General features: G+C 44.8%; 1 protein-coding gene across 1 annotated transcript in view; it reads right to left on the reverse strand.

Moving 5' to 3' along the window:
- The window catches only part of LOC309332067 (ovostatin-like), a 46,997-nt gene that overhangs the window by 18,654 nt on the left and 6,284 nt on the right, over positions 1-22,059 (reverse strand). The window contains exons 3-19 of the mRNA XM_081844785.1: positions 21,007-21,163; positions 19,134-19,186; positions 18,994-19,014; positions 16,629-16,797; positions 15,903-15,987; positions 14,949-15,066; positions 12,379-12,508; positions 12,103-12,212; positions 11,727-11,885; positions 11,218-11,445; positions 10,034-10,088; positions 9,157-9,305; positions 8,133-8,282; positions 6,758-6,928; positions 6,120-6,243; positions 2,641-2,731; positions 1,985-2,213 (exon numbers count right to left, since the gene is read on the reverse strand). Coding sequence (XP_081700911.1) covers positions 1,985-2,213; positions 2,641-2,731; positions 6,120-6,243; positions 6,758-6,928; positions 8,133-8,282; positions 9,157-9,305; positions 10,034-10,088; positions 11,218-11,445; positions 11,727-11,885; positions 12,103-12,212; positions 12,379-12,508; positions 14,949-15,066; positions 15,903-15,987; positions 16,629-16,797; positions 18,994-19,014; positions 19,134-19,186; positions 21,007-21,163 — 2,199 coding nt within the window. The remainder of the gene's footprint in view (positions 1-1,984; positions 2,214-2,640; positions 2,732-6,119; positions 6,244-6,757; positions 6,929-8,132; positions 8,283-9,156; positions 9,306-10,033; positions 10,089-11,217; positions 11,446-11,726; positions 11,886-12,102; positions 12,213-12,378; positions 12,509-14,948; positions 15,067-15,902; positions 15,988-16,628; positions 16,798-18,993; positions 19,015-19,133; positions 19,187-21,006; positions 21,164-22,059) is intronic.

The following is a 22,059-nucleotide window of genomic DNA, read 5'->3' on the forward strand; positions in this document are numbered from 1 at the left end:
GCATAGTTTCAGTTGCGTGGCGAGTTCCCGCCCCCCACCAAGGATAACTAAAGACACCAGACACCATAATTTAAGGTTAAATGGGCGAATTAGGCCACAACTTTATTGAATTGAGGAATGAGAGGCATTGGCTTAGGCATTGGTCCTATCGACTATCCGGCTCCAGCCCATTTGCTGGAGACACGGGAAGGGTTAACACCATAGAGGGGGAGTCTCCTGCTGAGGCACGTCAACTAGGAGCCCCCCCCGGGTCACCGCTCGGGGGCGTGCCTTAGGCCCACACCTCCATAGGCTTTGGACAGGGCCACGCCCCCCAGAGTCCTTTATCGGACCACCCTTCGTTCACTGGGGGGAGGTGATGGCGTTCCTCCCCCCCCACATCCTCTTAACCCCTTCTTACCAATGCCTAACCGCCAATGCCAAGGAGTTGTGACTAGTTGCTACGAGGTAGGCGAAAAACCAAATGGCTGTAAATTGCCCCTTGCAGCAACAGACCGAAGTCCATAGCAAAGTCAGAAACATACCTAAAGGGAGGGAGGGTGGAAAAACGTGGGGGCTAGCCGGCAAAAGAGGGCGAGCCTCGGCCACCCCGGCCCTAAATAGGGCAGGCCATGCCCCCCAGCCACCCGATTGGCTGGCCGGGGTGGACGACGCGGCCGGGATTCCCCTGCTCTCATGGGGGCTGAAACCAGCCCCCGCTCACGTGGGGTGGGGCTGAAGCCCACAACCCCACCTCCTGGGCGGGCCGGAAGTGGCTCTATGGAAAGTTGGCATACAAATAAAATGATGATGATGATGATATTATTTTGATCCATTGTCACAGGGCCCCTATAAAAGGTGTGTGGGGGGGGCATATACTGGTACCTACTCTGCCTATTTGGTCATCCATCATTGATTACAAGGCATTTTTCCTACTCTTGCAACTTGCATTCCTGGACCAGAAAATGTCAAGAGCTCAGATGATCACAATCCAGGAACGACTGTAACTGTCTTACAGCTGAATCTTGTAAAAGGCACCCCTAGTGACCAAGGACTTCTGAGTCTCCAGTGATAGCGCTAGATCTAAGAGCACCGCCAGGCTACTCACCTGATTCTTCAGGGAGAGTGCAGCCCCACCCAGGGCAGGTAACATACTGACTTCCTGGAGTCAGGTACACTACGTATTTGCCCTGCCTGAAAGACTGGCTGCATTTTAGCTAGATTGGCCCTCTCTCTTTAGACTTTCCTCTTGCCCTCTGAGGTCCTGCTCACAGATAGAACAGGAAAGCACCCAAGGAAAGTGAATGGTGAGTAAAGGATTGTGGATTCTTCAGTTCCAGCTCTCCTAAATTATGTAAGATGCCAAGTCATAATAGCAGCTAAAGCAAGTTTTAAAAAAATAAAATTTGCCTGCAGGGACAGGGTTTCTGTAATGTGTTCCACTTCTGTGTTTTGCTACCCTGTTATGTATTCAGTGGTCTGTGTTTGCCTGAGCTTGAGTCCGGTCTAAGCATTCTGGATTTGGGCCTCTGCGACCGGCCCTTGAACTCTGAGTTGTGATTTGCAGCTTGGAAGTTTAGACAGCCAATCATGTTGGGAATGGGAGTGGCCCAGGCAGAAGAAGAAGAAGAGTTTGGATTTGATATCTCGCTTTATCACTACCCAAAGGAGTCTCAAAGCGGCTCACAACCTCCTTTCCCTTCCTGCCCACAACAAACACTCTTATGAGGTGGGTGGGGCTGAGAGACTTCAGAGAAGTGTGACTAACCCAAGGTCACCCAGCAGCTGCCTGTGGAGGAGCGGGGAAGTGAACCCGGTTCACCAGATTACAAATCCACCGCTCTTAACCACTACACCACACTGGTTCTCAGGAAACTGTTTCCCGGTTATGTAGTTCAATAAAGGTTCTTGCTGTTATCGCTGTGTCTTGTCTCATGGGAACCCACCTGCACTTCATACCCTGTATTAGGTTTTAAGAGCACTAACTGGAGACAGAAGAACGTACCTCAATGCAGTCGTCCTGGAAATTGAAGACATTGCCTTTAAAAAGGAATACTTCCCCTCGGATAGTGGAGTAGGGCATAGCCGGCTCAACAAAGAATGGCTGAAAAGCTGTCAGGGAGGCAATTCCTGAGAGGCCAAACCCACTGTTGTCGTTCATGCAGAATGCATTGGCTTCCCATTCAGTGATGGTGTCAGGCACGGTGTATGAGAGATTGGCTTTCCCACTAGAACTGAAGCATAAGAGGACAAAATTGTAGACTCTTTTCGCATGGATCTGTCTACAATTAAATTTGTTACTAATATAAGCTTCATACCATTTAAGAGTATGTATATGCCCCAAATATCTTTATATACTAAAATAAAAATATTGTGGATGGATTTCCCCCTGAAAGCTATTGCTATCAGTAGCAGCTCCCAAATTTATACGATAAATATCCCATACAGTACAGTGCAGGGCTCTTCAGCACTTGAGTGTGTGTGTGTGTTTTTCCCACAAGTTGCCCAAATATCTAAAAATAAAAACCATAATGAAGAAAGGATTATCCAGCTAAATGAGGTTCTAATAATTCTCTCAGCTTTTTTTTCACACAAGGACTCTTAAACGGAATCCAGAAAATGAAAATAAAAATAACAAGATAGAATAGTAGAAAGACTCACTCAACCCAAAGCAGCTGCCAAAAGAATGTTTCAGGAAAGTATGTTCTCAATGTGCTTGTACCCCCAGCTGCAGCACCAAAAGCAACTTTTGCTGAAAAACAAAGAAAGGACAAGATGATGAGAGAAAAGGGAGTTTGGCTTCTATAACAGAAATAGTACTGAAGAGGTTTAGTGTTTAATGGTGAAATTAATGCTTCACATTAAAAGGACATCAAGCAGGAATGATGTTGAAACTATGAATAACCTCCTTTTGCCAGCTCTAAGGGTCATGATACATCAACATGGCACACTACTGCTGCCATTATACAAAATAAGATGTCAGCATTTCTAAATCTGGGAAATAGTAATAGCCTTCAACAAGGGATTTTTTTACCTTTATCAGAAACTCTGTGGCTCCTATGTCTGTTGCGGCCAAATGAGATGTGACATTTGTCATATGAAGTGGACTTTTAAACAAATTACCAGTGTGGTGGGGTCCTATCCCCTGAACTGGACTGAGATCATGGCATGAGAGGCGGGGGGGGGGGGGGGGGCGCATTGGACTTCCGGGTTAGCGCCATCGGCAATGGCGGCGTTCCTCTGACTGAGAGGAACCCGCTCCGTGGAATTCGGGTCGTGCCGCCGCGGTGAAGGCGGAGACCCGTTAGAAATCCCAGGCGGAGGATGCCTGGGAACGTGGGATTCAGCTGACACCAGGAGCGCCCCCCTTACCCGCAGGGAAACCCCTTTTTGGGGGTTCCGAAGTGACGTGGGGTGAGCGGCGCGGTGTTTTGAATCGACTGCTATTTTTATGAAGTGAAGCCGTGTAGCTGTTGCTGGAGAGCGCTGACTTTTTCTTGTGGACAACTGGATTTCAAACAACAACCCGTGAGTAGAATGGAAATTGGACTTTTAAAGTATTTTTAAATTGGCACCGATCAGGGAAGGTCTAAACAGGAAGTCCACCTCCCCTTTCTGTAAATATACTGAAGCAAAGAATTTGTTAACTAAGGTCGTGGAGAGTCTTACATAAAGGATTTAAATTCCACTGATTGAAACTACCATCAATATTTTTGGGGGGGAAGCAGGGGAGCCTGCAGGAGAAGGTTAAAATTTGGGAATTGAAGTGCCACTTCCCTAAACCCGGGAGTGGTCTGCGAGAGCCCGTTAATGGTGAATAGTTAAATCTGACAGCTGTCAAGCTAGCTGTCAAGATACAAAAGAAGGACTTTGTTTCTACTGTCCGTTTTTGTGTTTAAAAAGAAGGAAGGAACTGTTACAATTTTATGTTTAAAAAGAAGGAAGGAACTGTTACAATTTTACGTATGGGACCTTTGGGACTGTGCTGGAAGGAGTGATAAAAGGAACTTGTGTCCCTCTAGAGGGAGCTTTGGGATATTGTCGTAAGGATGCAGCTGGGAAATTGCTTTTAAAGATAAAAGCTCTGAGAAACTGTTTTTGACCTTGGACTGTTTAAGGATGGCGGTCGGGAAGGAAGTCGAGTGTGAACTGAACAGGACATTTTATCTGTTGGGAAAGCTGCAAGACAAGATAAATGTTATGGCTACCAATGTTGTAATCTTGGAAACAAAAGTGGGCATTAGTAAAGAAGCTGACAAGAACTCGGCACAGGAATCTCTTCCAACTGAACAAATTGAAGAATTTGAGAAGGAGAAACTTGTTATGATTAAAGTGATGAAAGGGGGAGCCGTAACCCTACAGAGGCAAATGGTGGATTATAATTCGAGGCCTTACATGATGGCAACCAGGAGGAGCCAGCTTTTGGAGATGGAAGCCTGGCTTGGTTTGGAAAATGAAAGATTGAGAGATCACCTTATGTGGAGATCAACTGACTTTGGGGATATAAATCTGAGCCAGGTGGAGGCTGGAGCTTTTGGGCCTTTGGATTTGAAAGGAGTGTGAAACAAGATTTGGAATATCCTACAGGCCCTACTTTTAACTACGGAAGTCTGGCATACCTGCTAAGAAGGAATATGACTACCGATGGGTTGGAGCTCCCCCGAGATCTGTTCTTTAACACCAAAGACTACCAAAAAGACCGGCAGAGGGGACATGAAAAAGATTTAAGAGCCTCGGACTTAAGATCTCCAGGTTGATGGTTTTCCGAGATTGATGGAACTATTGCTAGGGGCCGAAACCGGGGAGGGGAGTTGGTGAAAGAAAATTGGGAATTTAAAATGCATATATTATAATTTGTGTTTTTTTTTCTTTTTCTTTTAATGAGAGATGGGAAAATCGTGGAATGGAATTTTTTTTTACCCTAGGGGAAACGTTTCAAGAATAAGTTCAGATATATAAGTTTTAATGAGAAATAAGATTAAATAAAGTAAAAGTGGATGCTTAATTGGTGAAAGAAAGAATGGAAAATTACAGTATAATAAGATAAGATATAAGGATAAAAATAAGGTGAAGGATTTGCTGAAATATTTATATGAATTAGAATACAAAGAGGGGAGATGTGAGGAGGTCAAGGAGATAAGTTAAGAAAGGGAGTTATATTAAGGTTTAACTTGTTCTTTTGCTTTTTTTGTTTTTTGGATTGTATCTTTTTTCCTTTTTAGCTGTTTTTCCTTTTTTATTTTCCTATTTTTATTTTTCTCTTGGATATGTTTTGTTTTTATATATTGTGTTCTTCTTTGTAACCTTTTAAAACTTGAATAAATATTATTGAAAAAAAAAAGAGAGGCAGGGGGCATTAAGACTTTGCTCTCGCCCTGATCTCAGCTGGAATCCCACAATCCCAATGCCGGCTGCTCACAATCTAGTTCGATTGTCTCTCAGTGTGGGTATAACTAATAAGGGGGCAACCATCATGATATCACTATGGTTTTGATAATTAATAGTGAGTCTAGACATTTTCTTTTTTAAAAAAAGCAAAACATTTGAGGGAGGCTGAATCTTATTTTATGCCTTGCAATGCGCTAGCACGACACTATCTGCGCTGATAAATCGGGTCCTCCCTTAAAGAGGGCACGTATTGTGGTGAGACCTGGAAACCGACACTCTGTGTTGTGGGTGCGTACAATAGGTCAGCCACAACACCTGATTGGTAGGTCCCTCATAGCTGGGGGTAATCTGGACAATGGGACGCAGTCCAAACGGTTTGAGGTACCTATTTATGCCCCTGCACGTGATCCAGAGCTTCCTCTTTCGGCGTGTGCATTTGGAATACCTGCCCACCTCTCCCTACTTTTAGGGTTTTGCGCTTGACCTTGCTATGCCATCTTGTGTCGTCTGTCATTCGGACTGGGGCATGGCAGGAATTTTCCCACTTGGCTGATTGGCTGTTGCCATTTGGGTTTCGCCTGCTGCATAGAAAATTGTCACAACTTGTAAGGTTGCGGATAGGCTCTGGTTCAGGTGATAAGGATGGGAGAACGCTCTTGCCATCCCTATGTGAAGGGTATTCCATCAAAACAATCAGCCTAAAACAGAACAGCCCATCACCCTTATAACATTGCAACGAGTCCTTTTCTAACCTTCATCCATAATACGAGGTTCATCATCAGGATAATCAGATGAAATCTTCTTGCACTCGAAGTCGCTTTGGCATACAACGGGCTTTTGTAGTGTGGAGTTGGTGAAAACCTTGAGACCCAAGCTCTTAAAAGGAATAGATAAAATGCTGTTTATCTGATTTCTTTAGACAACCAAACCTACCACACTTTCTAAGACCTTCTCGTTGATAATATGGTTCTTTCTAGGTGAGGTAAATTATTTATCCAGAGTAGCACACATATTTCAGGCCACCTCACTGGTTCTTCACATACTTTTATAACTTATTAACTTTTATAACTTATTTACCTTCCCGCCGGAGCGGTACCTATTTATCTACTTGCACTTTGACGTGCTTTCAAACTGCTAGGTTGGCAGGAGCAGGGGCCAAGCAATGGGAGCTCATCCCATCGTGGGGATTTGAACCGCTGACCTTCTGATCGGCAAGCCCTAGACTCTCTGGTTTAACCCACAGCGCCACCCGCTGGGGACCTTTACCTTAAAAGAGCACCACTCATGCTCAGGTTTGCTCTAATCTCATAGCTGGTTTTCAGTAGTAGCCATATACAGGTGCCCAAAAGCAGCAGTGCCAGTCCCAATATAAGCATAGAGACAAACATACCCTGAAAACATCATAGACATTGCCGTCATCAGTCACATTCACAGGTATGTAGAATTGGCCATCAAAGAAAGTATTTTTCAGCTCAACGCATGGCTCTTTAGGGGTATCTTCAAGGTTCAACCCATTATGATAATAGCCATAAAGTTCTTGATAAGGAAGGCGAGAGTACACCTGGTGAAAAATGAATAATGAACACAGATGAGACCTGGAGGAGCATAAAAGCCTGCCTTACATGAGCAGTGGCAGTGCTTTTTTTCTGGGGTACGCATACCTTTATATATTTTGTGAATCTAAGTTTGGCCTCATTGAGGGGCAGTATTTCAATATGAGTAGGGAAATGAGAGTACCCCTAAACATTTATTTTTTAGAAAAAAAGCACTGAGCAGTGATATCTACAAGCAAACATCAAGATGGGCATTCCAGTTATGGAGATGCTGAAGGTTTAGAGGTAAAATCATTCTTATTCTGCGTGCCCTTTAATGGCTTAATTTATGAGTGGAAATCTCTTCCTTCTGTTTTTATTTCAGCAGATGAAGCATGCCTGGAACACAACGTAGTCAAAGCTTTGTATTAGCAAGACCTATTTAATTATTATGTTTTGGTGCACAGTAGAATATTGAACCTTTTTCTATATCCCACAGCTGGGATGAGGAGTCAAAGAAATTTCATGCAGGCCTATTCACTAAGATATGGTTGTAATAGACTTTTTCTCATTCCCTGCAGAACTGAATAGCTTCATAAGCAAATATGGTTATCATTACTGTTCTTTTCTTTTAAAAACATTTGCAGAAAATGCCATCCTGCCACAGGTGTGTCAAGGAAAATGTATGGGCTGCCCTCAAGAAGATCAATGAACAGAAATTCCTAGAAAAAAATGGTACTTGGCCACATTAAGGAGCCTCTTGCTTCCCAGTTTCCGGTGGGGAAAGATAACATGCCTGTTCTGTTCTTGGTTTCAGGTAATGGTCTCTGGAAGCCCCAAAGGAATTTGGTATTATTAGCTAAACCCCCTCAAAATCATAAACAGGCTGCATTTAAAAAAATCATTCTTCAAGGTTCTGTCTTTGTACATCTTCCTTTTCATGCTCACACAGAGTTCTGAAGGATTCTGTCACCCATATCTTTAAAAAATATGTCTAGAACAGAACAACTCAGTATAAAGCAGACCAAAATACAAGTGGGTCTTTAAGGGTTTCCCACAGAGTTATATTTCTGAATACAACACAAGGGGAGGATTTCTGGTGCCAGAGGAGTAGACAACCTGAGTCTGTGCTCATTTCTATAGATGGTGGCTTTCAGTGGTGGGACCACTGAAAGGAGATCTAATACTTGGAATGGCTCTGGGTTGAAGGTGCACCAAAAATCCAGGACTCACGCTCTCAGGAGTCAGATCTTCTCCAGGCCTCAGAAGCAGAACACTCTTATCCACAGCCCGCAGGGCACAGAAGGAGTTGCTGGCAGCTTTGAGGTTAAGGCCAATGCCTGAGGCTGGCAGTGCTTCTTTCTTAGAGAACTGCAGGCTGACCTGGAATTGAATGGAGATGTCAGAAATCTGTCAGGGGATCATCTCAGAAGTTATTGTGGTACAGTCTCCCACCCATAGCTATTCTGTCTCTTGTGAAAGCCTACTTAACAGCTGTATATTCCCCTGGCAATCATCACAAAATACAATGTCTGGACTGTATGACCATAGTTCACTACTTTATAACATGGCATGAGCTCTTCTCAGATTAGGTACAAGCCATCAGTGACTGTGGCGATCACACAGGGCCCCCGGACGTTTATGGTCTATTGACCCTGTGCCACCACTGTGATTGCTTTCTTCGCTGCCACCACCCCGCTTCTCACGGGGACACATGGAGTCCAGACAGTTGTAACATTAACAAATAATCAAGTTTATTTTTAAATGCAGGAACACGTTTCTTTTTCTCTTGTCAGTTTCTTAAATCTTAGTTCCTAACAACTCCAAACTGATTATTCCCAACTATCTATCTGACTCAACCTAACAATTCCTCTCACTCTCTCACAATACAACTCGACTAATCCACTGCCTAATCCTCCCTCTTCCCTCTTCAACTCCCAAAACTCAACTCTCAACTTCCCCCTTGCATTCTCACTGGCCAATCACACCACACCCATTTTAACCCTTTCCTTATGACCCAACCTAGGAGGCAAACACCACAGTGACTCATTAGGATTTTAAATCATGCAAAAGGTTCATTAGCCAAGATACATTGCTACTTTTAGCTTATTTTCAGCCATCCATAAGACATGCCAACCATTCCACTTGCAATAAACCTTTCCTATTTGACTTTTGTACTCCTTGTCAGCATAAACAGAGAGTTAGGAATAGAAAACATCTGTTACTTTGAGTGGGGAACAGACTGATCAGCTCTTACCTTGTTTCTGAAGCACTTTTCAACTTCAAAAGAGATGCTATCAGCAATCAGCTCCCCATGAGGATGCAGAGTGTAAACCAGCAGCCTTGCTCTGGGAGCTGCTTTTTGGTCAATCATCACTGGGATTGAGAATCTGCTATATTGTCCAGCTGTGAGGAAAAACATGAAATTAAAGGAGTCAAGGAAAGAGGTCAAGAGAAGCTGATGAGCTAATGTTGACTGTCGCGTACAAAATTAAGACGGAAGCCCCACCGCGACCTTGGCATTGGTGGTCTTGCTGTCTCCCCTCAGATGGAACCAAATGAAGTGCAAAATAATTGGGAGTGGGATTGTCTTTCATAATCGCACACTTTGCCCCCTAGCAAAGCTCCCCTTGTTGGTTTACACACCACAGAAAAGTTGATCAAGAATTAATTCAGGTCCATGACAGCTAGGGATGTGGAGAAGAAGTGTTACTAGTTTTACTGTAACTCTATACTTTCCTTGAAATTCCTCCGATGGTTCAATCAAAGAAAGAATATCCAAATCCATGCTGAATCAAATCATTATTATATTTGCTGGACTAAGTGACAATCAGTCACTCTGTGGACTTAGCTACACTGGTCAATTTATAACGTTAAAATGCATTCTAAAAATATAACACCAGATGGCGCTGTAGAGCAGCAATCCAAAGTCAATGGAAAATTACCCTGGGAGTTGCGTTTTTTTAATATCTGTGTAGATCCAGCCTGTGACTTAACCTAAGATTTATAAATGAAATTCCTTTTTCAGAGAAAGGTCATGCTAGGAATCATTCCACAGGTCTGCTGATTGTTTCTCCATGACTGTCATATACCTTCATTTCTCCACAATCAATGAGCAGAATTGGACCACTTACCCTTAATGCTGACTAGGTGTTCACCTCCATCAACAATTCTACCATTCGTCATAATCTGTATGCAAAAAAGAAATCAAGGCATAAATAATTTTGCTAGAAACACTGAGATCCAGCTCTGAGGGCCTTCTGGTGGTTCCCTCACTAGGAGAAGTGAGGTTACAGGGAACCAGGCAGAGGGCCTTCTTGGTAGTGCTGCCCACCCTGTGGAACACCCTCCCATCAGATGTCAAGGAAATAAACAACTATCTGACTTTTAGAAGACATCTGAAGGCAGCCCTGTTTAGGGAAGTTTTTAATGCTTGATGTTTTATCGTATTTTTAACATCCTGTTGGGAGCCACCCAGAGTGCCTGGGGAAACCCAGCCAGATGGGTGGGGTATAAATAATAATAATATATTATTATTACAGTGGACGCTCGGATTGCGAACGTGATCTGTGTGGGATGCACGTTCGTAACCCGCAGCATTTGCAACCTGCGTCTGTGCATGTGCGGGTTGCGATTTGGTGCTTATGCGCATGCGCAAAGAGCAATTTAGTGCTTCTGCACATGCATGACTGCCAAAACCCGGAAGTAACCCATTCCGTTACTTCCAGGTTTCGGCGGTCCATAGCCCGAAAAAGCACAACCTGAAGCAGCTGTAACCCAAGATATGACTGTGTTGTTGTTGTTGTTGTTGTTATTTCTGTCATGGCTCCTGTTATGTACTGAAGTTCTCACCCTGGGCCAGCAGGGGGATACTGTAGATAGTTTTCACTCAGGTCCACATATGCAAATAAGGGATTGAAAGTGACGTTCAGTGATTGGATAGTTACAGAAAGTGGTTACTGTTGAGTTCTAGCCTAGTGCTCTGTTCTAGCCTGTGAATAAACAAGAGCTGTTTGAAGAATCACTGTGTCGTCTGATATGTTCACCGGAACTTAACAGCTCCACTACAGGGTATGGGTCAAGTATATTTGTAGGGCATTTTGTCCAGGACCTGCTTATTTTTTCTTTGTACTCCACTTGGAGGCATTTTAAGCACATCAGAATAGAAATCAGATTAGTGATGTGATGGTACTCTTTTTGCAACTCCCACCACGTGGACAGAGGCATTGCAGGTGGTTCCATACCCATTCAACCTCCAGTGAGGCTTGAAAGCTAAGAGGAAGGTCATGGCAAAGCCACTCGGCCTTTCTGCACTTACTAGATAGTAGAAGTGAACCTTGGAGGGCAATTCTTCATTTTGAACTTTGTTCAGGATGTAGTGCACAGAGATTGCTTCCTGTTTGCCACACGGCAGTTCACGCAACACCGGTTCTATCTTCACAAAGCTGTTGGTCCGGGAGAAATAGCGCTGGACGTAATGAACAGCTTCTGGCTTGTAGGTTTCCAGCCAGCCATACTCAGTGCACTGATCTGGTTCATAGATAGCCTGATGAGAGAAAGGTACAAAAGAAAGTAAAATGTACCAGAAATAGAACATTCCACAGAAGGGTGATGCCTCTGGAAGGGTTTCCCAAAAGGAGTTGTTTGATCATTCCCCTGGATGACTCCACAGATTGGGCTGTAATGCATGTCTCTGGTGGGCGGTAAAGGAAGGGTAAGGAATCAGTAGGTTATGAGGGCTTGACCCACCTGAGCTACCAGAAAAGGGCAGTTTCCTACTTGGTCATATCAACCACCACCACCCCCGCTCAGTTTTCAGCGACTTACTCTCAATTTGTAGCGAGGTTCAAAGAGGTGAGAAGTTGGTATGGAAAACTGGGCACTGCCATTGTTGTCCGTAGTGTAGTTGGCCACAACCTCGCCGTCAACCTCTAGAAAAATAAGCCCGTTTGGCAGTGGTGCTCCATCCTCGTCATTCACCTTCATCTGGGTGTGGGACAGGAAAACACAGGTGCAAAATGTTTAGAAACAGTGCTGAGCCAGGGATGGAACAATTAGTCTGTTTCTCGTCCACGTCTCTTTCCATTCCATCTTGTTTTTGCATTAATCTGTTTCTTAAAAACAACCCCACATAATTTGTCCCCCCCTTAAAATACACATTTTAGAATTTTGTTCCTCACAGAGATCATCCCCATTGTCCTACCTGTCCAGTCAAAGGGATCCCTCTTCTATAATATGGATCTACATTCTCCAATGTGATGGTTTTTCTTGCTTGATAGACAGAGATGTAGTTAGACTTTGAAATCTGGATGCCTGTCAGATACATAAATGCATAAAAGAACCTGTAAAACAAGCTAGATTAAATAGATATCTGGAGTACTCAGGTGCTGAATATGGTGCCCAGAGAGGCCAATTCTCAGAGTAAGATTTTCAAAGCTCCCCCTTCCTATTCTGTTGTGCCCCATTATAAAATGGTTACCTGTTCCCTTCTCTGTGACAACTGCCTCTGCATGGAGCGACACATAAAAATAACGTTGCGTATGCATGTTTGCGTAAAGGCGGAATGCTTTGGTGCTGATCGTTTTGGAAATGCTGCCATCTTTGTCCAGCTGAAAAGGGAAAGAAAATTACGATAAAAGTGTGGAAGGTATGTGGAACTTCCCTGGGGTCGTCATGTTAGTCTGCTGCAGCAAAACAATCAAAAAGTATGCTGAAGAATTAGAACTATTTCAGTATAGGCTTTTGTGATCAGTGGCTGCTCACTGGAAGTATGAAAAAGTCTAAGTTGCTACCAACACATGTATGAAAGGGAGTGGGGAAATGGAACAGAAGTAATGACTTGTAAATGGGACAGGACCAAACAACCACATAATAGAAGGAGAAGCAATACATTTCTGAACCAAGTCCAAACATAAACAAGATCAAATTGAGGACTAATGAATGGGAAGTTGCACAGCAATTGAGAAAGAATGATCACCTGTAAAGAAACAAATTGCTTTTCAGTGTTGGAAAAGTCCCTTCCTCCAGTTACAATGGATCCCAAATTCTTTAGTGTAAAACAGTACTGACTGTTCTTTACATGGCCCAGGAAAATTATTCCTTGGCTTTATCTATAAGAATCAGGCTTACAGGCTTATATACCGCCCACCTCTGTCAGAGGGCATAAGTGGCTGTTTCAAAGGGAAAGATAGGATAAGTCATGAGCATACTGAAACCCTTTGTTTCTTGGGATGATTCACTCTAAGTCCTTGGGACGGGAGTCTCCTAATGACCCATGTCAGCAGATTGCTACTTGCACAACAAGGCTTCCCCCAGCTCTTCCCTTTCCGTAATTGGGAGAATTGGGACAACCCCCAGAACAGGGCAGCAGGGAAGGGGAGGAGAGAGGAATTGTTCTGTTCAGTCAGCTGCAACGCTTGCACCAGTGTCCTTATTTTCCAGGAACTGTCCCAGATTTACAGAAGATTTGATCCTGGAATGTCCTGCTTTTCCATAAGATGTCCCTATTTTCATTGGAGAAAGTAAGCCCTACTCAATTCAACAATACTTGCTCCAAGATAAGCAAGTTGTAGGACTGCAGCCTGAATGTATACAATATAGGGTTGAACATTTTCTTCAAACTTTATCAGGACAAGCACACTACCAAACCAGCTTTTTAAAGCAGTACCAAAACAAAATATATCTATAGTCAGACAAGGGCATATTGTAACATGCAGAAAATGGAGGCAGCCTGACCCCTTTTGCTGCCTAAGTGAAACAGGGAAGAGCTGTCACCACGCTGCCTGCACCTCACTGGGTTGTGTGGCTGTAGCTTCTGGCTTCTAGTGTGTGATGGCCTGGAATCAGACTCGGGCTTGGAACCAGTGGAGTCTCAGTCTGTACCAGATCCTTTGCCTCAGGCAGCATCTGAACCAAGTCTGGGGCCTGATTCTGAAGAGCCCCAGTCTACACAGGTTCCCCTGCAACAAACACCAGCTGGGCCGAGTCAAGGGCCTGAGCCTGCCCTGGCTCCAGATGTGGGGATGACCTCGTTGCCTTCAGCTGGGCCATCACTTACAGCTGCTCCACTACCAGTTGGGTCAGGAGAGGCTGAGGTGGCTCCTGGGTCTAATAACCCACCGACATCTCCTGAGCTGCAGAGACTGAGGTCTGAGAGAAGGAGAGACCTGAGTACTCGCAGGAGGAGTGCTCACCTTTGGACGAGACAGGGAGGTGAGTCACCGGGGATCAGGACCAGCTGTTATCCTGACAAAGATAAAAGGCTTTCGGACCCCGCCCCAGGTTGCGGGAGCAACATTGCTGTTTGCTAGAACTTGCCTGAGACCCTGTGCCTGACCTAGTCTTTTTTCCTGCCTTGTGTCCTGCCTTGGCCCTGTCGGACTGATTCCTCGCGGAATCCTTGGATTTGGGACCAGACCTGGACCACATTGCTCGGGTTAACCCCCGGGTCCAGCACATAGTGAAATCTTGCAGGAGCTCCACAAGATCTCACCAGAACCAGGAAGCTGCAACCGCTTCTCATTGCGTCTTCAGCTGTGGCGGCTGTGGCGGCAGGCAGGCAGGCAGACACCCCTTGCCATAGGAGAAGTAGCAACAGCAGCAAGAACTTGTGAGATCTCACCAGAAGCCAGCACCTCTTCTCCTTGCTTCTCTGGCTGTAGCTCCCATAGGTGTGCCACCCCTTGGGATTCTGCTGCCTGAGGCGGCTTCCTCGGTCCACCTCATAAGCAGGCTGGCCCTGGCTGCGACTCTCATCAAATGATAGGCCTAAAGTTTGCTAGTGAATCCCACTTTTGCACACCCTGAAGCTGGCCATCAAGCTGTGTGAAAAGACTGGTATTCCATGATGAGTCTACTTGGGCTAAACAACTAACAGTTCAGTCCTGTGGCACTGTGGGCTTCATTCGGCCAACACACTGAGGGAAGCATGAGGAACTACACACTTTCTGATACTGTCTCTGTGTTTAAATAATACTCCCACAACATCTATCTGCAAAAAAGTCAGTAACAACATTCTACAGTGGCCCAGAGGACCGATTTTCCTGTTACCTGAGCACTAACAGCTTCACAAATCCCATTGGAATCTCGATTACATCTTGGATCGTAATAGCGATGTCTGCACACTCTGATCTGGACTGTCCCTTGAACAGGTTGGCCAAATGTATAACTAACAGGACAAAACATAAATTAAATCAGTTGAGAGAAAGAACAATTCAGATCACGCTGCAAGTCTCAGTCTAGTCACAGGTTAAGTGACTGACTTCAGGCAAGCCTAAATTTGACAGGGAGCCATTTGGAATAACTGGATTTCACGCCAGCAAGACTCGGAATTCCACAATGCATTCCAGACATTTGCAAATATGGCTTCTTTGCTTTGAGAAACATATGTAGTTTGTGTGTGTGTGTGAATGGGGGGTGGGGACCTAGTATTGCCCAGAAACATCCCAGTGCTGCCGTAGGAGATTACTTCACATTCTCCAAGGGCTCATCCAGACATGCGCTTGTCCTGTCCTGAGTGGTTTTCCGCTTGTCTTGTACTTTCTAGGCAAGAGTCCGAGCGGTTTTATCCTTGCCCCAGTGCTTTCCCCAGGAAACCCCACTCTTGAGCGATAATTCACAGCAAATGTCAACCCAGGCAAAACCCATCAGCAGTAAATATTGGATTTTCTTGGGGGAAGCTGCAGGGCAAAAGTAAGCCTGGATGAGCCCAAAGTCTCTGTTGTGGCCAGTATGTGGTACCTTTCAGAGCAAGGTGGAATATAACAGAACCCTGATCCCCACTTTGAAAATGCTTCATCCCTAGCCAGCGCCCAAAGTTCCCCTTAGACTCCAGTCAAGGCAGAAATCAGGATCAGCCCTGGACGAGTTGATACAGCTCAGCCTCAGTTCCAACTACCTGTTTCCATTGGGATTGTTGGACAAAATAGTATCCTTTCCCCCTCCAAATTTCAAGATGCTGAAATGCAAATTTCCACATACACTTGCTCTACTTCATAAACTTACTGAGCACTGACGTCTACTTGGAATTCTTCATCGAAAGCAGAGATCCTGTCTGGTGTTTTGATGTCCATCTTGAACTTTGGCAACACTGAAAAAAATATATAACAAATGTGATTAAGAAAGTCTAGTCAGACCAAGTAACCGATTGGATATTTGGCATAACGAGGAAGGTGGTCTCTTTGAGACAACTGCTTAGGCATGAGGAGGAATTATTAGGAGGGCAAAAATAAACAAGGATACAAATAACTTAAAAGTGTATCTTGACCAACATTAAAAAACCCAATAGATTATGATGAAAAACAAACAAACAAGATTGATGATTTTGGAATCATGGTTTTGGAACAGAAATGTATTATATGAAGGTATGGAGGGATCAGAGCTATTCCTTTTTTCATCTGCATATGGGATGGCAGGAGAAATTTCACGCACAGCCATATAATAGGGTGCTTGTGAGCTTGCAGTTGGTCTACTGGTCAATGGCTTCATTTATAGACGCATCTGAAACTTGTTAGGGGTCCAGTCATATCACCTAAACACGCTGCTCATTTTTTCGTATACATGTTTCCATTTTCTCTGCCAAACTTCAAAAATCAGATGCTCACAGACTTAGGTTCTATGAAAAAGTAGCTATAGAAAGTTTTTGGGAGGTTATTTTATCCATGCGCCAAAATGCTGCCATTAATACCAAATCAGATTTCTAAAGCAGATAAGCTTCACAGTGGTACTCACCATATTCTTCCATAGTGAACCAGTGATGGGTATTATAGTTTGGTGGATTCTCAACAATGATTTGGTAGGATCCCAACAATGCTCCTTGATTTATTACGAGTTCTAATTGGAGGATGCCAAAGGAAGGTGTTTGATTCAGCCACTGAGCAATCCGATTTCCTTGAGGATCCTGGGGAAGCAGCAAGAGATAAACCATGCCATTTTCTACAATATTTTCTTCAATCTATGAGACCAGCTTTAATGGAGTTGGGTCAGTGAGATTCAGTTTATGAATCTCTATGCCTTATCAACATTTAGTCATTGTCAACTGGAATGCCTTGCTAGCAATCCATCAGCATTGGATATATTCAGTGAAAGATCATAAAGGACTGCAAGGCCGGACAGAGCACCAAACTGCCTATACCATAAAAAGTTGCTTAAGGTTTTCACCAAGCCAGTCATCATTTCCTGGAATATATATATAGCCTGCATAAAGGCCATTTTTGCAAAGGATATGCTCAATATACTGTAATTTAAGAGTTATGAATAATATTTTGATGAAAGGAAAGATTCTGTTGACATGAAAGGAGGCATTACTTTAATTCCAAAACAAGATACAGATTTATTACAAGTTAAAAATTACAGACCAATATCGTTGCTAAATAATTACAAACTATTTGCCAGTATTCTAGCGGACAGGTTGAAGGAAATTTTAATGGAGGAGATACACAAAGATCAAGTGGGCTTCCTCTTGGTCAACAGATGAAAGATAATGTGAGAAATATACTTGATATAATAGAATATATCAAGACCAGGAATGATAAGCAAGCTGCATTAATATTTATTGATGCAGAAAAAGCATTTGATAACATCTCTTGGCATTTTATGAATAAAAATCTGGAGATGATGGATATAGGACAACCTTTCCTTAAAGGGATAGAAGTTGTATATTCTGAACAAAGAGCAATAGATTAGTAAAGATTAGTTTGGCCTTTATGCACCTCAGACGTGGGGAAAAGGTACCCTTGGCATTGTCAATGTGAATTGCATAATAGATAGATCAAATTAACTATCCAGAAGAACCATAGGGCTTTTTTGTTTGTTTGTTTAAAGGCAGAATGTCATATGTGCTGGCATTTCTAGCCACCTGGGGTGACTATTACTGTTCAGTGAAAAATAAAAAATGCAAAGGCGGCATGAATAGGAATTCTGAATACATGTGAAAGTGACATGAACCAGAATTAAGAGTAACCCACCCCCAGTTACAGCTAAGGAAATTCACTCTGGGGCCATCATTCCTCTGCAGAAGTATTAGTTTCCTGAACACAAAAATACCTACAAGGGCCCTCAAAAAAATAAAGAAAAGAAAAGAAAAGGCAAAAGGAGTGAGCTTAGGTTGAGTCAGTTCACTTACCGTATTTTTCGCTCTATAGGATGCACCCAAGCATAGGATGCACCTTGTTTTAGAGGGGGAGAACCAGAGAAAAAAATTCTCCCCTCTCTGCTCAGCGCCCCTTCAGTGAAGCGGCAGGAGAAACGGAGCCCCTTCCATTTCTCCTGCCACTTCGCTGAAGGGGCGCTGCACAGAGAGGGGGAGAATTTTTTTCCTCTTGTTCTCCCTCTCTAAAACAAGGTGCATTCTGTGCGTTCACCCGAAGCCTCTGGAGCGCAGCGGGAGTTCCTGCTGCGCTCTGGAGGCTTCAGGCGGCTACCTTGGAAGCCTGGAGAATGAGAGGGGTCGCTGCGCACTGACCCCTCTCACTCTCCAGGCTTCAGTGAAGGCAACCCGAAGCCTCAGGAGTGCGGTGGGAGTTCCCGCTGGGCTCTGGAGGCTTCGGGTTCCTTTTGACCTGCTCTCTTTCCCCCACTGCCAGCCTCAAAGATCCCTGAAGCCTTCGGAGCGCAGCACGAGTTCCCGCTGTGCTCCGTAGGCTTCGGGTTCCTTTTGCTGAAGCCGGGAGAGCAAGACTCTCCTGGCTTCAGCGAAAGGAACCTGAAACCTCCAGAACACAGTGGCAACTCGTGCTGCGCTCCGAAGGCTTCAGCGAAAAAAACGCGAAGCCTCTGGAGTGTGGAGGGAGTGCTCCCTCTGAGCTTTGGAGGCTTCGTGTTGCTATCGCTAAAGCCAAGGAGCCTGCATTCGCTCTATAGGACGCACACACATTTCCCCTTAATTTTTGGAGGGGGAAAAGTGCGTCCTATAGAGCAACAAAAAACAACAAAAACCGGTAACTCTAGAAACATATAAAACATATGTTACGTTTCATGCTCAGCATTATTGCCCATTAGCCAATCCTGGTGCTTAGGATTTGCTGCAATTGAGATGCCAGTTTTTTGAATCAAGGAAACAGGCAAAAAGCTTTAAATAGCTTGGTGTAGCTCTTACTTGGATGTAGATTGCAGGATACTGGAAAAGAAAGAAAGAAAAAAAAAGGTCAACATTGCATTTGAAGGGCAAGAGAATGATTTCTTATTTTTAAAACATCAGAGTTCCTGGGAAACCTTTTGAGTTCCAGTTACACTCACCATTTTGTTCACTGGCTTGAAATCTTTATCCATAGAAACAACTCTAAACATCACTAAAAAGAGGGGAGAGGAAATAAAACCATTTACTCTTTTAAAAAATACGGTTGGTTCAAAATCACATTTCTACAGACTTTTCGCTCACGTTTACATCCATGAGCGATGTAACATTCTAGTGATTAGTGGAACTTTATTTGGTAATTAACTAAGTCGAAAGTATCCAGGATCTGCCAGTCTCAAAAGTAAATGTAGAATTGTCAACTGAGCTCATAAAGCCATCATGTTTAATATTATGTGTATGCTATCATTTGCCTGGCAAGTTCCTGTCTCCCCCCAGTAGGAATAAATACACACAACACTGTTATATTTGGTTAATGGGCTAAAATTGGCCACAACTTTATTGGTTGCAGGTGATGAGCAGTATTGGCTTAGGCATTGGTCCTAACCAACTATCCGGCTTCAGCCTGTTTGCATGAACGGTTAACACCAGCAGGGGGAGTCCTGCTGATGCACAGCAACTAGGAACTCCCCTGGGCTCACCGCTCGGGGGCGTGCCTTAGGCCCTCTCCTCCATAGGCTTCGGGCAGTGCCACACCCCCGGAATCCTTTATGGGACTACCCTTCAATATGCGGGGGAGGTGATGGCGCTTCTTCCCCCCCTTCCATCTACATAACAATACCCATACCAGTGCCTAACCGCCAATGCCAAGGAAGTTGTGACGATTTGCTACGAGGTAGGCGAAAAACCAAGTGGCTGGTGCCAATTTGCCAAGTGGAAAAAATTCCTACCAGGCCCCTTAAAGGCGACCAACCGAGGTCCATAGCAAGGTCAGAAGGAAAACCTTGAAGGGCGGGTGGGTGGGAAACCGGAGCAGCTGAGCAGCAAAGAGGGGGATCCCCGGCCGCGCCTGCATTAAATAGCACAGGCCACACCCCTGGAGCCAGCTGATTGGTTGGCCAGGGGATGACGCGGCTGAGGATTCCCCTAATCGCATGGAGGCTGAGAGCCAGCCCCCGCACGCGAGGTGGGGGTGTGAAGACCGCAACATCACCTCCTCCCTAGGTCGGAAATGGCTAAACCGTATTAGAACCTCAAAGCACCATACCTAAGGCGGGGGGGGGGGATGGGACAACAAATGCAGACGCTTTAGAAATTGTGATTGTGCATTTTGCAGACATGTGCATCTGCTCTGTACAAACCCCAAATACCAATCAGAAGGGTGACTTGTGCCTTGTTGCAACTTAACTGACTGTAGGATTGACACCTTTGGTCAGGCAAAATAAAGGACAGGTCGGGATGGGAACTGGGGGGCACACACACACACACACACACTCGCACATGACACCAAACCCTTCCCCCTTTTGTGAAAGGGGTTCCCCGCATTCGGCCTCCCACCTCCCTCACCACCCTGGCCCCACTGTTCCCTTCAATTCACGTAAGATGGGCAGGGACCGGGGCAGACAGCCAGCTCCCATGGGTGACTTGACCTGTAGCTCCAGCCTTTTGCCTATGTTGGTGTCAAAAGAAACTTGAGGTTGGAGGAGGAGGAGGGATGAGGAGAGGTCAGGTTGGTGTACTAGAGATGGCCAAGCAGCAGCAGACCCACACCATGCTAGACCAGTGGGCGGCGGCTGAGGGGGAGCCCCAGTGAGAGGGAAGGAAGGAAGGAAGGAAGGGGTGACACAACCACCATTTGGGGCCAGCCAAAGGTGTCCTGTTGGAAGTCCAAATGGGACAGGGGACACTTTTGTCCAAAAATGGGGTGTTCCGATTTTTCTAGGGACATGTGGCAACCCTACTTGTTGGCTCAGTGAAGGAAATTCTTCAGTTCTCTGAGATGTAGTTGCAGGGATTTACAATGCATGCTGAACTCACCTTTCTGGTCGGGTTTGTAGACCGGTTTATCTGTCTGGACAAAGACAAGTGTACTTATGTTTCGAATAGCCACAGACCTCCTTTCATGGAAGCTGATCAAGGCGCCTTTAGCTGAAAAAACTATGTAAGCTAGTGGATTAGGATTGGCAGGAGGAACCTGTGTGTGAGAAAATAGTCAAGAGGGGAAGAGTTAATAAAAGCTGATCCGTTTATCTTTTCACTCTAGAAATTGGCAAGAAGTGATTCTGCATCAGGTTAATAGGCCTGTTTGTATTAGGGTTTCCAAAAGTTGTTAACAATCCTATTCTGTCAGTGGCCAAATAAATGCCTGTGGGAACTCTGCCCAACATGACACAAACATAAAAGCACTCTATGCTCCTGTGGTTTCCAGCAACTGGACTGTGGATGCAGAACATAGCGAACACAGCTAGTAGCTACTGGTAGCATTATTCTCCATGAATTTTTTGAATTGGATTTTAAAGCCATCTATGCTGGTGGCCAAAGGGACGCAGAGCCAATCAGAAGGTCAGAGGTTCAAATCCCTGTGACGGGGTGAGCTCCCATTGCTCGGTCCCTGCTCCTGCCAACCTAGCAGTTCGAAAGCACGTCAAAGTGCAAGTAGATAAATAGGTACCGCTCCAGTGGGAAGGTAAACGGCATTTCCGTGCGCTGCTCTGGTTCGCCAGAAGCGGCTTAGTCATGCTGGCCACATGACCCGGAAGCTGTATGCCGGCTCCCTCAGCCAATAAAGCGAGATGAGCGCCGCAACCCCAGAGTCAGCTATGACTGGACCTAATGGTCAGGAGTCCCTTTACCTTTTATGCTGGTGGCCATAATTGCCTCCTGTGATGGTTTCTCAACCTCTCAACCTTTCATCAGCCTTTCTCAACCTGTGGGTCCCCAGATGTTTTGGGACTACAACTCCCATCACCCCTAGCTAGCAAGGCCAGAGCTCAGGGATGATGGGAGTTGTAGTCCAACAACATCTGGGGACCCACAGGTTGAGAACCACTGGTCTACATGAATAAATACTTTCTTTTGTCTGTATGGAAT

This window comes from Podarcis erhardii (assembly GCF_964252035.2).
Source record: "Podarcis erhardii genome assembly, chromosome: 17".
NCBI lineage: Eukaryota > Metazoa > Chordata > Lepidosauria > Squamata > Lacertidae > Podarcis > Podarcis erhardii.